Here is a 13445-nt window from a genome sequence, read left to right as displayed (position 1 = left end):
CGGACACGCGTGGTAGTGCGGAATAAACTTTATTTCCACAGACGCAGAGAAGGGAGCACGGCACTCCGAGGACCCTCCTCATCCCTGGGTTTTCTTCCCTGCATGCGAGCCTGGAGCCGTGACATGGCTCAGACACCCCCGCTGGTCCCCGGCGATCCCCCCACCTGCCGGAGCTGCACCATAGCCACCCTCCTGGCCTCAGCTGTGGAGCTCCAGCAGTCACAGAGGTCACCCATCCCTCTCTCATTTCTTCTTCTTCTCCTGTGTACTAGTGAACCAGGAGTCCAGCAGCTTCTTGCTGTAGTAGAGCTGCCAGCCATGCACCTGGGCAGCCACCACCACCACCAGATACATGACAGAGACGGCTGAGAAGCCAAAGATGAAGCGGTAAGCTTTGCCGTGACGGTAGAGCTGCTGTGCCATGGGGAACATCTCCATAGCCCCGTAGATGAGGGGAGCCATGGAGAAGAGACCAGTGCTAATCATGGAGAGCACCAGGTAGCTGATGTTGTTGCGGGGGAAAGAGAGAAGGCCCAGGAGGGAAGGCAGGATGCTGAGCAGGTAGGGGTATTCCCACTGGTAGGGCATGGCCACCTGGTCGTGGGGCAGCAGCTTGAGGTGCCCCACGCACATCTGGGCCATCAGCAGCAGCCAGATGCACACGTGGGTATAGATCAGCTTCTTTATCTCCGACTTGAGGGTCACACTGGGGAGAGAGCGCAGGGCCGTCAGTGCTTCCAAGGAGGGACGTGGCCCCGTTCCCCCCTCCCCAGAGTCCCAGGGGGGCTGCCAGGTCCTCGCAGTGGCGGGACACCCACCTCATCTGGTAGTGCGAGGCCACCCGCTCTCGGTGCTGGAAGTCGCTGCCATCTGTGCCAGTGGCGCGGGGACCCCCGCGGGAGGCCATCCTGCTATCCTGGGAAGGCGCGGCCTGAGGAGTGAGAGCGGTCCTCTGGTAGCTCCTCCGGGGCAAGCACCGGCCCCGCAGCTGAGGGCTATAATTGTCCTCCCGAGCCTCCTTCCCACAGTGACAGCCCCAGAACCCCTTTACCCTCGCCCTGCCTCCGCCCGACACCCCCGGGTCAGCCCCCGGGCGCCCCCACAGCTGACACCCCCCGGGAATCCGCCGATCCGGCGCGGAGTACCCAACCTGCCAGCGGGGCGCTCTGTCCCCACTTCCGCCCATCTATGGCCGCGGTCGCCGGCTGCGATTGCCCGAGCGGCCGCTCTGCACGCCCGGAGGCTCGGCTCTATGGCCTCGGCGGGGCGCTCCTCGCGCAGGTGCAGTGCTGCCATGGCGTCCGGGCGCGCGGCTGCGCGCGTGGTGGCGCGCGGGGCCAGGTCGTGGAGCAGTACGCGCGCTCGGGGCACATGGCTGGGGGCAGAGCGGTTCTAGGGGGGAACACGCGTGGGGGTCCGTGTGCGTGAGGACGGAGGGGCTGGGCGAGTGCGGGGCGTGCGAGGGCAAGCGTGGGGGTGCGCAGATGAGTGCACAGTGGCTGTGAGTACAGGGGCATGCATGGGAAGGCAGGTCGGTGGGTGTGGGGTCGGATATACGGACACGCATTGGGCTATGGGGACACACAGGGTCGGTGGCTGGGGACGAACCCGCTGCCGGGAAAGGGCTGACCCACGCACTGCATCCCTTGCAGGTGGGGGCGGCCACTGAGCTCCGAGGAGGTGCTGAGGTTGCTGGAGGCCTCCGTGGTGCACCGGGAAGGTACCGGGGGAGGCAGGGGCACTGGGGAGGGCGGACAGCAGGGAGGGCCACATCCTAATCAGGCGTCCCCTCACCAGGAGCCCTGCTGGCGCTGAACAAGCCCCCCGGTCTGCCCATCCTGGGTGAGTGTGGGATGAGGCTGTGGGGATCTGTCTTGGGAAAGTGGGGTTTGGTGGGTGCTGACACCACCTCTCCCCAGGCCGTCCCGGGGAGCTAAGCCTGTCGGTGCTGCTGCCGTCACTCAGGCGACGCCTGGGCCTCACTGCTGAGCTCCACCTGGTGAAGGCCCCCACCAGGTATGGTTGGGATGTCCTGGGGGAGAGGAATCAAAGGGGTACCAGGCCCCCAGCTCCCCAGGACTCAGAGCTGTTGTGTCCTGCAGGGAGTGTTCTGGCCTCATCCTCCTATCCAGCTGCCACCGTGCTACTGAGCAGCTCCAGCAGTTCTTCACTGATGCCCGACGGAGAGGACAGTACCCTGCCACGTACCAGTGAGTCCCTGGGACCCCACCCTACCAGCTTGGGGGGTGCATCACCTATGCCCTCATCACCCCCTCTCCCCACAGCGCTGTCACTGTGGGAGTACCAGCAGAGGCAGAGGGTGAGATCCGCACGGGGCTGCGCTGGCAGCAGCAAGGTGATGCTGCCACGGTAAGTGGGGGCTGGGGTGCTGAGGGTTGCAGAAAGGTGAACTAGGGGAAGCTGAGGGCAGTGCTGCTGCAGGTGGTGCCAGTGCCAGTCCCAGGGCCTCGCAGCCTGGCCAGGAAGGAGGTGAAGAGCACCCTGACACGCTACCGAGTGCTGGGTGCTGCAGGGGGCTGTGCCCTCCTCCAGCTGCAGCCCAAGACAGGTGAGTGCCCTCCCAAATACCTCCTCATCCTGTGCCCCTCACCGGCACAATCCCACTCCCCAACCCATTTCCCTCTAGCCTTCCCAGAGCAGCTCCTGGTGCACCTGACACTGCTGCTTTGCCCTGCCCTGGGTGACCACCAATACTCATCCCGTGTGGGCAGGGTGCTGGGGGTGCCCTTCCTCCTGCCACCTGAGGCCACCCCCACCCGCACACAGGTATGTGGTGAGGGGCTGGATGTTGGGTGGGGCTCAGCATGGCCCCTGTGCACCCTACTGAGATTTCCCCTTCTATTACAGGTGCTGGATGAGGAGCTGCTGGGCCGGCTGGGGCTCTCCCCACAGCAGCTCCATCATCTCCCAGTGCACCTTCACCTGCAGCAGCTGGTGCTGCCCCAGGGCCCACTCTGTGCCCCACCACCACCCCACTTCCTGCACACCCTGCAGTGCCTAGGGCTGCCTGGCTATAAGGAGCCTTAGCACCCATAGGAGGACCCACCAACCCACTCCCCTCTGCCACACCATTAAATCCCCACCTGCCACAGGGGTGGCTTAGTGCCAGTTTCTTTTCTTGGCATGCATTCTCCCTGTTTCCATGGTATTGCTGGAACCACCAACCTCTCAAGTAGAGGTGGTGCTATTGCTTCCATGCCTGACCTGGTTCCTAGTGTTGGGCTGTGGTGGTGTCACCACTGCTATGGCTCTGTCTGCCAGGTGCAAGCATTGGCAGGCAGGAGCTGAGGCATCTTTTCCTGCCCACTCTCTGCCCCCAGAAGAGGAACTACTACAGTGGCCTCAATTCCTGCCCACAGCCACATCCTGTGTGCAGCCCCCACTGTGCTCACAACCCTCCCACACACAGAGAGATAGAGCCAGGCTCCCTGTCACAGACGTGTTTTGCAGCCCCACTGGTGGGTGCCCCTGCCCAGCGGTGGGGACTGGCTGGGGTGATGGGTAGCTGGATGTCTCCATTTTAGCCCAGCTGACATAGGATGATGTCCCCTGCTGTCTTCTATATACGCCTGGGAGCTGCCCTGTGTTTCCTTCCCACAATGGGGCTCAGCTGCCCTGGGATCCAGGTGCTGAGTGCCAGCCCAGGTAGGCACAGCACCCTGGCAGGAGAGGATGACAGAGCTGGCCTGTGGGGCTTCTGGGGGCTTTTGGGAGTGGTGGAACAGGCACCCTGGGCAGGGGAAAGACAGGAAGCTCGGGCAGAGGTGTCTGGAGGAGTGCTTAGCTGCTGCAGCACCCTGTGGCACTCAGCACACCAGCCCAGGTGCTGCGGTGGTGCTGGGGTGGCAGAGCTGGGGAGGCAGTGGCACTTGCATCGTCCCAGAAGAGCGGTTTTCTCCTGCGTTGGTCCTGGCTGGGGGCCATGGATAGCTCTGCCCGAGCGGCTGGAGTGCACAGGGGGCAGGAGGATGGTGGGGACAGCAGTGGGGAGCTTGGCCTGGGATTGGTGCTGAGCCGGCTGGCGCTTCCTCAGAGAGCGGCCTTCTACCATCAGCTTCAGCCCCATGGACAGGGGCGTGGGCACAGCTGCCTATGGGGAAATACGGATTCAGTGGGGGCTCAGGGTGCCTAGCTGGTGCTTGCCTTGCAACTCCAGCCCCCCACAGCCCACCTCCTTGTAGATGAGCTCGAAGGCACCAGTAGAGCAGGCAGGGTCGTTCTTGCGGTCGATGACCACGCGCAGTGTGTCCCGCTGGACTCTGGCACACAGCCGGCTGGTCACTGCCGAGGAGGGGGCCATGGTGGGGCTGGTATTTATCTCCAGCAGCCAGGGCTGGCAATCCTCCCCAAAGAGAAAGTCAGCCCCATAAAGCTCAAAGCTGCTCTTGCGGGACCCCACCAGGTGCTGGGTGCTGCGCAGGGCGCCCACCACTGCTGCCTTCATGCCAGGCACCATCACCTCATGCCAGGCACCTGCTTGCCCTGCCTGTGCCAGGTATGACTGGAACTGGTGGCAGGACCAGATCAGGTCAGGGGGGAGCTGTGGGTGCCGCTGGCTCTGTGCCGCTCTGAACTGCTTCTGGATGGAGACATTGCAGAGGTGCCCAGAACTGAGTCAGGGAGAGCAGGGCCAGGTCAGTGGAGTGCCAGGGTGCTGGGGTGGGGGATGCTGGGGTGGGGGACACTCACTGTTCCAGGCAGCGCAGGGAGAAGGGCCGGGAGCAGAAGCGCAGGTAGCTCTCTCGGTAGAACCAGACGGTCAGGGGGTTCCAGTCAGTCACCAGGAACCACTGCCGAACGTCAAACTTGGTGCCGAAGATGAGCAGCGGCCGCTCCAGGTACTTCTGCACCACCCACCTGTTCGCCTGTGCCAAAGGTGCTGTGCAGCACCCGCCCAGCCGCAGCACCTCCTCCAGGCGGTCTGTGCAGACTATACCTGGGGGACACAGCGATGATGGGACCCCTTCTTGGCAAGGAACCTGCGCCCCCACTGTCCCCCAACCTTACCCCTGCCACGGGATTTGGCCCCAGGCTTGAGGATCCAGACATTGTGGTCGCCCTCCATGCCGAGCTGAGGCAGATGCTCTGCCAGGCACTGCAGCAGGGTCCGGCACTGCTCTGTCTGCGCCCTGCTCAGTGCCAGCCCAGCGCCCTCACTGCAGGGAGATACGGGGGGGGGGTGCTCAGCACTGGCCCTGCTGTGGTGTCTCCCCGCTCCATCCTGCTTGGCACTCACTGTACCACACGGTAGTAGTCTTGGATGAAGTGGTCCCAGTTGGTGCCCGTCATGCGGGGGAATGTGAGGTCTCCATCAATGTCCTGGTGCCTCAGGATGGCCAGGTGCTGCCCACAGATCTGTAGGGCCACCTCCACCAGGGAGGACACTGGCCCTGCTGTGGGAGTCATAGAGTAATGAATTTGACTCATGGGCACTTGCTTTGCCACCTTTGGCGTCACAGAAGAGCCTCCCTGTGGGATGGGTGGCAGAGCACCGATAAGGAGGCTGGTGGGTAGGAGCTGGGGGTCCCTAGCCACAGCTCCAATCAGACATCCTTGAGCTCCCCATCACCTCTCTTCCCCATTCCCTGGCCCCAAGCTCAGCTCCACACCCTCACCTAGCTGCTTGCTGGATTTTGGGCGCTGCTGCGCGGGCCCTGCCAGTGTGTCCCCAGGCCTCTGCAGTGCCATTTTGAGCAGGCTGCGAGCTGCTGTTAAGCGGAAGTCCTCTGCAAAGGAGAGGGCATCATCCCTGCCTGCTCCCAAGCAGGACACAGAGGAGTACTTGGAGCACGGTGGGGTTGCCAACCCCAAGCTCACCGATGAAAGCTTGCCGCTCATCCACGTCCCTCAGCCGGTAGCACCGAGGGAAGAAGGAGTCAGGGTCAGCTTGAGCAAACCAGGGCAGGTTTCGCAGGTTTCGGCACAGCCCATCCTGTTTAGAAAAAGGTGGCAGACCCTGCTGGACCCCTGCAACCCACTGTTTTCCCTCCCAGCCAGGGTCTCCAGGGTCCCACCTTGGTGGCAAAAGCGTCTACCCGGGTGTAGTGGTTCACCACCTGGTCCTGCCGCAACAGCTGCCAGTTGATGGTACTGCAGTGGTTGGTCCAGATGAAGTATGGCACCTGGTCCTGCACCAGGTGAGACTGGAAGGGAGAGGGGGGCAAGGTGCTGAGGTATGGACACCCTACATCCTAAGCTCACCCCCTGACCCAGGCTGTTCCCTGCAGCTGGGAGTCTTGGGTGAAGGGTGCTGGGGTCTGTGACAGGGCTGACATCTGGCCTTTTCAGCTAACCATGAGGTCATGGTTGCCATCAAGGTCCTCAATACATTGCTCTTGCTCCTCTTCTTCCTCCTGAGGTGGCCATCGGGCATGCAAGGTCTCTGTAGTCCCCAGAGGCTGCTGTTCCCCACAGTGTGCTGCTTCTGAATGCAGGTCCAACACTGCCTCCCACTGCTTAGCACCATCACCTACTTCCTCTTTCTGCAGTTTCTTCTGTATGCCACGCTGCTGCTGGGGCTGGCTGCTCGCCCTGTGGAGCTTCCTCTCCACCCAGCCCCGGGCCCACAGTAGTCTGCGGATAACAGGGTAGGGGCCCTGCACAGTGAAGATCTTCTTCTCCTAGGGAAGGACCCAAGAGCTCAGCCTGACCTGTGACTGGTCCCTTCAGTTCAACTCTCACCCCTGAACCATAAATACAATAAAGGGAGGTGCCATGGCTTATTGGGAGTGTGTGAAATTGGGCCCCTCACCTTGATGGCCCTCTTCACATGCAGTTTGGCTCTTCTGAGCTGCTCAGAGTCAAGCAAGGGATGGTGGTCACCATGGTGGCCAGTGGTGGCAGGTGCTGCCTGCCCTGCAAGAACAACCTCAGCTGAGATTGCTGGCCCCATGTCCCCACAGCAGGCAGGGAGGTGTGAGGTGCCTGCCTACCTGCCTGCCTCGGCCTGAGTGAGCCCCGGGGCCCTGGCACAGTGTTCACCAACCGCTTCATGCCAGTGCTCTGTATGCCCTCTGCTGTGTCCCTGTTCCCAGCACGGCAGGCTGAGGGGCAGTCTGGGGGCAAAAGTGGCTGCAGAGGTGCTCTGCCACTCCAGGTGCCAAACAGAGGTCCTGTTTCCTCACCCCACTGGAAACTGAGATGTAGGAGACAGCCTCCAAAGCCTGGCACCGCTGTGAAAGCAGAGCTCCAGGCCCGGCCACCACGCTGGCTCCACTGTCCTTAAGTGAGGACAGACACCAGAGCCCCAGTGCCAGGCATGCAGTACCCCTTGCCTACAAGACCCCCAGCCAAACCCCACAGCCTCCCACCCCACACACTCTTTCGTGACCCAGAGACACCCCCGAGCCTCTTTGGTACCCACCAACCCCCTTTCAAGCCCTTCTAACCCCCTCCCTGCTCCCAGGCTTGCCCGCACGGCCGGGGCCATCCCCCGCTGTTTGCGGTTGCCATGACGGCCGCCCCGCCCCCTCCCGGCAGGCCCCGCCCCCCCCTTGTGCCGCAGGCGCCGCGGCGGGAGGGAGGAGGCAGAGACAGCGGTTACAGCAAACGAGACCGTTTAAAAAACGAGACGAGACAGCAGCAGCAGCAGCGGCCGGGGCCGCCCTGCCACAAGCGGAGGCTGCTCCCGGCCCGGCGCTGGGCAGTGAGGCCTGGCCTCCTGGCCGCGGAGGGAGCAAGCACAGGCACGGTGCCCGGCGGGCACAAGCGTCAGGGAGCCACGGGGTCCTGCACCACGGCCTAAAACTGGAAAGTGAGAGGAGAAGACACATAGCTGTCAGTTCCTGCCACTCATGAAGAGCCATAGCTTAGCTTCTCCCATCACCTCACCTCGTCACTGGGCAGCCTGAAAGGGCTGCATCTCGCATGACTGCTGCTCACCCCTGAGGGCATTCTCCCCACCCACATCCTCAAGGGGTACCTTGAGTGGACCACCACCATCCCTACAGATAGCACAGGGGAGTTCTGGCCATGAAGGCCATGCTGGCTTGGAGCCCTACACCCTGCTCCTGAAATAAGGGACCCCTCTCCTCTCAGTTCAGAGCCTCACATTCTTGAGGAATTCCTCTGCCACAATGCGGGCCCTGGCATTGACAGAGAGCTTCATCTCACTGATCTCCTTATCAATCTCCTCCATGAAGTGGATGACAAAGTCCACCAGCTTGTGTTTGTACATCTGCTCCGTGTGGAAATTTGTGATCAAGAAGCTGATGTCGTAGCCCTGGGGAAGAAAGAATTGCCTTGAGGATGAGCATTCATAGCATCAAACACATGATCTTGCATCCTAGTTCTGCACTGGAGACCCTTCCATTGACAAGAACAGATTCTGAAGCTGCTCTGCCCCTCTCCACCACCTCACCTCCACAGGCTTCCTGCGCAGGATGAAGAAGTTCTCAGCCCTCATCATCATGAAGCGCATGAATTTGTGGCATAAAATCTTCTCGATCTCGTCAGCCTGGAGAGAGGAAAGGGAAGTGAGATTTCCCCTGCACCAGGCATGAGCTGCCAGCTCACTGCCCACACCCCTGACCTTACCTGCTTCACTGCAATGCTGACACGCACGGAGTTAATGGAGCCCTCAATGAGGACCTTCTCCTTCTCATTCCTGCTGATGATCACTGGCTGCAACAGCAGCTCTTTGCTGCTCCTGTGAGCAGAGAAAGGGCAGGGCTGACACAGAAGAAAGCATCTACCAGCTAGAAAACAGGATAGGGAGTGCACAAGCAGGGAGCTATTGAGATCACAGTGATGGAGGTTTTGCTTCATGCAGCCACAGGACATTCTTTGCCTCCTGGAACTGTCCATCCCCAAAGCAGATCATAGAATATTTTGGGTTGAAAGGGATCTTTAAAGGTCATCTAGTCCAACCCCCCTGCAGTGAGCAGGGATATCTATGACTACATCAGGTTGCTCAGAGCCCACTCCAACCTGACCTTGAATGTTTCCAGGGATGGGGCATCTACCACCTCTCTAGGCAACCCGTGCCAGTGTTTCACTGCCTTCAGTACAAAAAAATGTATTCTTTCTACCTAGTCTGAATCTCTCCTCATTTTTAAACCATCACCCCTTGTCCTCTTGCAGCAGGCCCTCCTAAAAAGTCTGTCCCCATCTTTCTGACAGGCCCCCTTTAAGTACGGGAAAGCTGCTACTGGGTATTCTCGGAAGCTTCTCTTCTCCAGGTTGAACAAACCCAACTCTCTCAACCTGTCCTCACAGGAAAATATTCTTCACAGGACAGCCACCCTGAGTCCCCAGTAAGATTCCTCTCCTCTCTGTAGCTCCTCGTCTTCCGGCCGACACCAGCTCTGTGACTAAGGCAGCAGCCGGTGGGTGTGGAGACCTGACGGGCTGCACCCGCGCTGCCCAGAGAACCGGCAGGGACCGCCAATAGCGGCAGGAATCAGCCAACGTACCCCCGAGAGCCGGCAGCCCGGACAGAGCAGGGCCTCATTGAGTGTCCGTCACCCCCCAACTCCCGTACCTGACTTCCACCTCAGGTTTGTTGTGCCGCTCCACCACCTGCGAGGAGAAGTTCTCCAGGCACAGCGCAGCCTGCAGCGTGGCGCGCACCGCGTTCAGGTACGGGCGCAGCGTGGCGGTCTGCAGGGACACGGCGGCATCAGCCCCTGGATCGGGACCAGCCCCCACCCCCCGCCCTGCCCCTCCATTCACAGCCCCAGGCTCCGCTCATCCCGCCACCGCCGCGGTCCCCAGATCCTTCGCACCCAAGCCCTTCATCCTCATCCGCTGCCTCCCCAACCCGACCCTGCCCGGTGCCCCCCACCCTACCATGGTGGCGGCTGTGGTCCAGTCCTGGTAGGCGGAAGTGGCCGGTCCCCTCTTCCAGGATGCGCGGGAACTCCCACTGCGGTGAAAGGGGGGACCGCGGGAGACTCCCGCCCGCGTTCAGAGCCCGGACAGCGGCGGAGCGGCCTCGCCGGGCCACAGGAAAGGAAACACGGGAGCGTCGAGGAGCGGCTGCGTTGGCAGCGGCCCGCGGCGGCGGGATCCTGCACGGCCACCCCCCGCACCCTGCCAGGCTTGGTACGCGCTAGTCAGCCCTTCCATATTAGGGAAGGGAGATGGAAAGAGGGTCGGACCAATGAACGGCGGGTGCCGGGGACGGCTGGACCAATGGGAGGCGCGCAGGGCGGGGCGCCCGCCGCCTATAGCGGCCGGAAGGGGCGAGCGGCCTAGGCCCGGCCCGGGCCCGCGGCGTGCCGAGCTTCCACATACCTACCCCCTCCTAGCTCCCTCCCCCGCGGCCTCGCCGCTCTTCGGGCCTCCCCGGTGACCCTCTCCCCCACTTCCGGCTCCCCTCAGCGCTCCAGTGCCTCCCCCCTCCCTTGTTCCCCTCAGGTCTTCGGTCATTCCTCGCCCCGCCCCGCCCCGGGTTCCCTTCAGCATCCCCATGTTCCCCAGCTCCCCGTAGCCTTCCGCTCCTCTCCCTTTTCTCTTAGCCTTCCCTGTCCTCGGTTCCCTTATAGCCCCCCGATTTCCCCATAACACCCCACGCGCACTTCGGTTCCCCCATAGACCCCAGCGCCCGGTCCCCGCCGCCATGAGCGAGCTGAAGGACTGCCCGCTGCAGTTTCACGACTTTAAATCGGTGGACCACGTGAAGGTGTGTCCCCGGTACACAGCCGTGCTGGCCCGCTCCGAGGACGACGGCATCGGCATCGAGGAGCTGGACACACTGCAGCTGGAGCTGGAGACCCTGCTCTCCTCTGCCAGCCGCCGCCTCCGTGTCCTGGAGGCCGAGACCCAGGTGCGGGCCGCAGCTGTGTGTTGGTTCCTCATACGGTAGCTCCCCGTCCCACGCCTTCCTGCCAAAGGGGCTGCCTGAAGTCTGTTTCTGCCCAGCTCTGGGTGCAGAACCCAACAGGGCATTCCTCTCTTCCAGATCCTGACGGACTGGCAAGACAAGAAGGGTGACCGTCGGTTCCTGAAGCTGAGCAAGGACCACGATGTGAGCACCTCTGTCAAACATGGGAAGCCCAAGAAGCAGAAGCTAGAGGGCAAAGGGGGCCATGGGACTGGGCCTGGCCCTGGACGGCCCAAGTCCAAGAACCTGCAGCCCAAGATCCAGGAATATGAGTTCCAAGATGATCCCATTGATGTGCCCCGCATTCCCAAAAATGATGCTCCCAACAGGTGTGTGGCTGTTGGGGGGTGTTGGGGGATCACCTGTCTCCTTCCTTGAAGCACCAAAGCACAAAGGCTGCCTTCAGCCCGAGGGAGGAGATACCTTGCAGGGGTGGGGGGTGGGAGATACCAGCGCCTGTGGGTTGGGTTCCTGTGCAGCTCTTCCACAGGTCCTCCATCCTCACAGGTTCTGGGCATCAGTGGAGCCATACTGTGCTGATCTCACCAACGAGGAGGTCAGAGTCCTGGAGGAGCTGCTCAAGCCACCAGAGGACGAGGCCGAGCATTACAAGGTGAACAAATCCCAAGCCCACCAAGTACCTCCTTTGCATGTCCTCAACTCTCTCTCCCTTTCCCATCTGATGCCGTACAGTGAGCATTCCTGCCTGGGGATGATGCTGTGGTGCTGGGTGGGAGTGAGCTCTGGAAGCTGTATTGAGACCTGCTCTTGCAGATCCCACCCTTGGGGAAGCATTATTCCCAGCGCTGGGCCCAGGAGGACCTGCTGGAGGAGCAGAAGGATGGAGCCCGGGCGGCGGCTGCTGCTGACAAGAAGAAAGGTGTCCTGGGGCCACTGACTGAGCTGGACACCAAAGGTGCCCCTGTCCCCCACCTTTCTGACCAAAGGGACTGTTCAGCACCTGCACCTCAGGCCTGGTCCTGTGCCTCCAGGGTAGCAGCTGCCCTGCCTTGCTGCTCACCTCTGTGTGTTGGGGTTCTTTTCCCCCTCCTGCTTTCTTCCAGATGTTGATGCTCTTCTGAAGAAGTCAGAAGCCCAGCATGAGCAGCCAGAGGATGGCTGTCCCTTTGGGCCCCTGACACAGCGCCTCCTGCAGGCCCTTGTTGAGGTGAAGCAGCTCCATAGGGCTGTGCCACAGCCTGGCTCTGTGGAGCAGTGCCACAGCCTGGCTTGGGGGAGCAGTGCCACTGTGGCCCAGTGCAGTAACCCTTCTCTGCGCTCTCATGCCTAGGAGAACATCATCTCTCCTGTTGAGGACTCCCCCATCCCTGAGATTGCTGGCAAGGACTCGGGAGCTGATAGTGCTGGCACATCTCCCCGCAGCCAGAACAAGCCCTTCAGGTGAGCAGCTGAGGTGGGCCCAGGGCTTGGTGCTGCTTGCACCAGTGGCTTCCCTGCCCCGGTGTTTCACAGGGAGTAAAGGGCGTGCAGTAGGCAGTACCTGCTTCCCACTCTGGCAGTGTTCCTCACACAAAGTCGCTGGAGGGGCGGATCAAGGAGGAGCTGGTGGCTCAGGGCTTGCTGGAGTCAGAGGACCGGCCAGCTGAGGACTCGGAGGACGAGGTGCTGGCTGAGCTGCGCAAGAGGCAGGCCGAGCTGAAGGCCCTCAGCGCACACAACCGTGCCAAGAAGCACGAACTGCTACGGTGAGAACAGGCAGGAATGGGCACAGACCAGGAGGCTGCCCCATGGGGACTGACATGCTGTGTGTCCCTCCATCCTGTGTGTACCCCCAGGCTGGCCAAAGAGGAGCTGCACCGGCAGGAGCTGCGGCAGCGTGTCCGCATGGCTGACAACGAGGTGATGGATGCCTTCCGCAAGATCATGGCTGCCCGGCAGAAGAAGCGCACGCCCACCAAGAAAGAGAAAGACCAGGCCTGGAAGACCCTGAAGGAGCGGGAAAGCATCCTTAAGCTGCTGGATGGGTAGCTGAGGACCCCTTCCTCTGCTGTGGACTTTGGTACTCTGGGGGTGGTGGCTGTACCCCTGTCACACAGGGTGCTGGCAGGGAATGGGGTGGAGAGTCTGCTCCTGGGTGACAGGTCGCAGCTGCTCTCTCTTCTCTGCAGAGGGCTGCAGACCCTGCAGAAGGGCAGGGGTCCCTCCTGGGAGCGGCTTCCCCTCACTGTGGCCAGAGGCCTGTCCTGCTTCCCCTGGTTATTCTAGGAGGGTGACATCAGCCTGGCTCCTGCACAGGGGGTGGATTTGGTGGCTGCTGCTGTGCAGCTCCCACGATCCCCTGCCCCGCCCCAGGGCGCAATCCCAGCTCTCAGGGGGAGGGAGGGAAAAGGGGAGGCAGGGCTTGTAGTGGGGAGCACAGCAGTGGGCTCGTGGGCAATAAAGACAGAGTGCAAACAATGGTGTGGTCTGCCTGGGGGCACCGTGGGGTGGGTGTTTGTGTGTGGGTTCTGCTACTGCTGAGCCCAGGCTGGGGTGGGGGGTGAGCTGCGTGGATCCTCTGGGTGCAACGTCAGGGCTGGGACTGTCTTGTAGTTCAGTGTGGGGTGCCCTGCTTGTGCCCCCTAAGGCAGCTACTCCT

General features: G+C 61.9%; 5 protein-coding genes across 6 annotated transcripts; 2 read left to right on the top strand and 3 right to left on the bottom strand.

The window, feature by feature from the left end:
- Positions 1-49: 49 nt before the first annotated feature.
- JAGN1 (jagunal homolog 1) lies at positions 50-1066 on the bottom strand. The gene is made up of 2 exons (XM_009905911.2): positions 819-1066; positions 50-706 (listed from the first exon to the last, which is right to left on the bottom strand). The coding sequence occupies exons 1-2, from the start codon at positions 905-907 to the stop codon at positions 244-246; spliced, it is 552 nt and encodes a 183-aa protein (XP_009904213.1). The 5' UTR covers positions 908-1066; the 3' UTR covers positions 50-243.
- An 87-nt stretch (positions 1067-1153) lies between these two features.
- RPUSD3 (RNA pseudouridine synthase D3) lies at positions 1154-3171 on the top strand. Of its 2 annotated transcripts, none has more exons than XM_054180219.1 (9): positions 1154-1281; positions 1653-1720; positions 1798-1842; positions 1920-2016; positions 2103-2210; positions 2286-2370; positions 2443-2569; positions 2657-2787; positions 2869-3171. In XM_054180219.1, exons 1-9 carry the CDS (start codon positions 1253-1255, stop codon positions 3046-3048), a joined length of 870 nt encoding a protein of 289 aa, XP_054036194.1. In that variant the 5' UTR covers positions 1154-1252; the 3' UTR covers positions 3049-3171. The 2 variants fall into 2 exon arrangements, with proteins under 2 accessions (XP_054036194.1, XP_054036193.1); XM_054180218.1 differs by having other exon boundaries at positions 1156-1281; positions 2648-2787.
- An 18-nt stretch (positions 3172-3189) lies between these two features.
- TTLL3 (tubulin tyrosine ligase like 3) lies at positions 3190-6961 on the bottom strand. Its single transcript, XM_054167822.1, has 12 exons — positions 6773-6961; positions 6552-6641; positions 6315-6512; positions 6036-6164; positions 5839-5953; positions 5631-5747; positions 5258-5411; positions 5029-5177; positions 4711-4957; positions 4193-4631; positions 3895-4111; positions 3190-3275 (listed from the first exon to the last, which is right to left on the bottom strand). The coding sequence occupies exons 1-12, from the start codon at positions 6911-6913 to the stop codon at positions 3190-3192; spliced, it is 2082 nt and encodes a 693-aa protein (XP_054023797.1). The 5' UTR covers positions 6914-6961.
- Positions 6962-7629: 668 nt separating this feature from the next.
- On the bottom strand, positions 7630-9940 carry ARPC4 (actin related protein 2/3 complex subunit 4). The gene is made up of 6 exons (XM_054180232.1): positions 9811-9940; positions 9503-9621; positions 8557-8668; positions 8381-8476; positions 8072-8242; positions 7630-7767 (listed from the first exon to the last, which is right to left on the bottom strand). The coding sequence occupies exons 1-6, from the start codon at positions 9811-9813 to the stop codon at positions 7762-7764; spliced, it is 507 nt and encodes a 168-aa protein (XP_054036207.1). The 5' UTR covers positions 9814-9940; the 3' UTR covers positions 7630-7761.
- A 291-nt stretch (positions 9941-10231) lies between these two features.
- Positions 10232-13277, top strand: TADA3 (transcriptional adaptor 3). The gene is made up of 8 exons (XM_009905910.2): positions 10232-10789; positions 10925-11175; positions 11354-11459; positions 11621-11762; positions 11911-12014; positions 12138-12247; positions 12367-12552; positions 12643-13277. The coding sequence occupies exons 1-8, from the start codon at positions 10583-10585 to the stop codon at positions 12833-12835; spliced, it is 1299 nt and encodes a 432-aa protein (XP_009904212.2). The 5' UTR covers positions 10232-10582; the 3' UTR covers positions 12836-13277.
- Positions 13278-13445: the final 168 nt, after the last annotated feature.

Source organism: Dryobates pubescens, chromosome 1, assembly GCF_014839835.1.
Source record: "Dryobates pubescens isolate bDryPub1 chromosome 1, bDryPub1.pri, whole genome shotgun sequence".
NCBI lineage: Eukaryota > Metazoa > Chordata > Aves > Piciformes > Picidae > Dryobates > Dryobates pubescens.
Note: the sequence above shows the minus strand (reverse complement) of the source record. Positions and strands in the feature narration are given on the sequence as shown.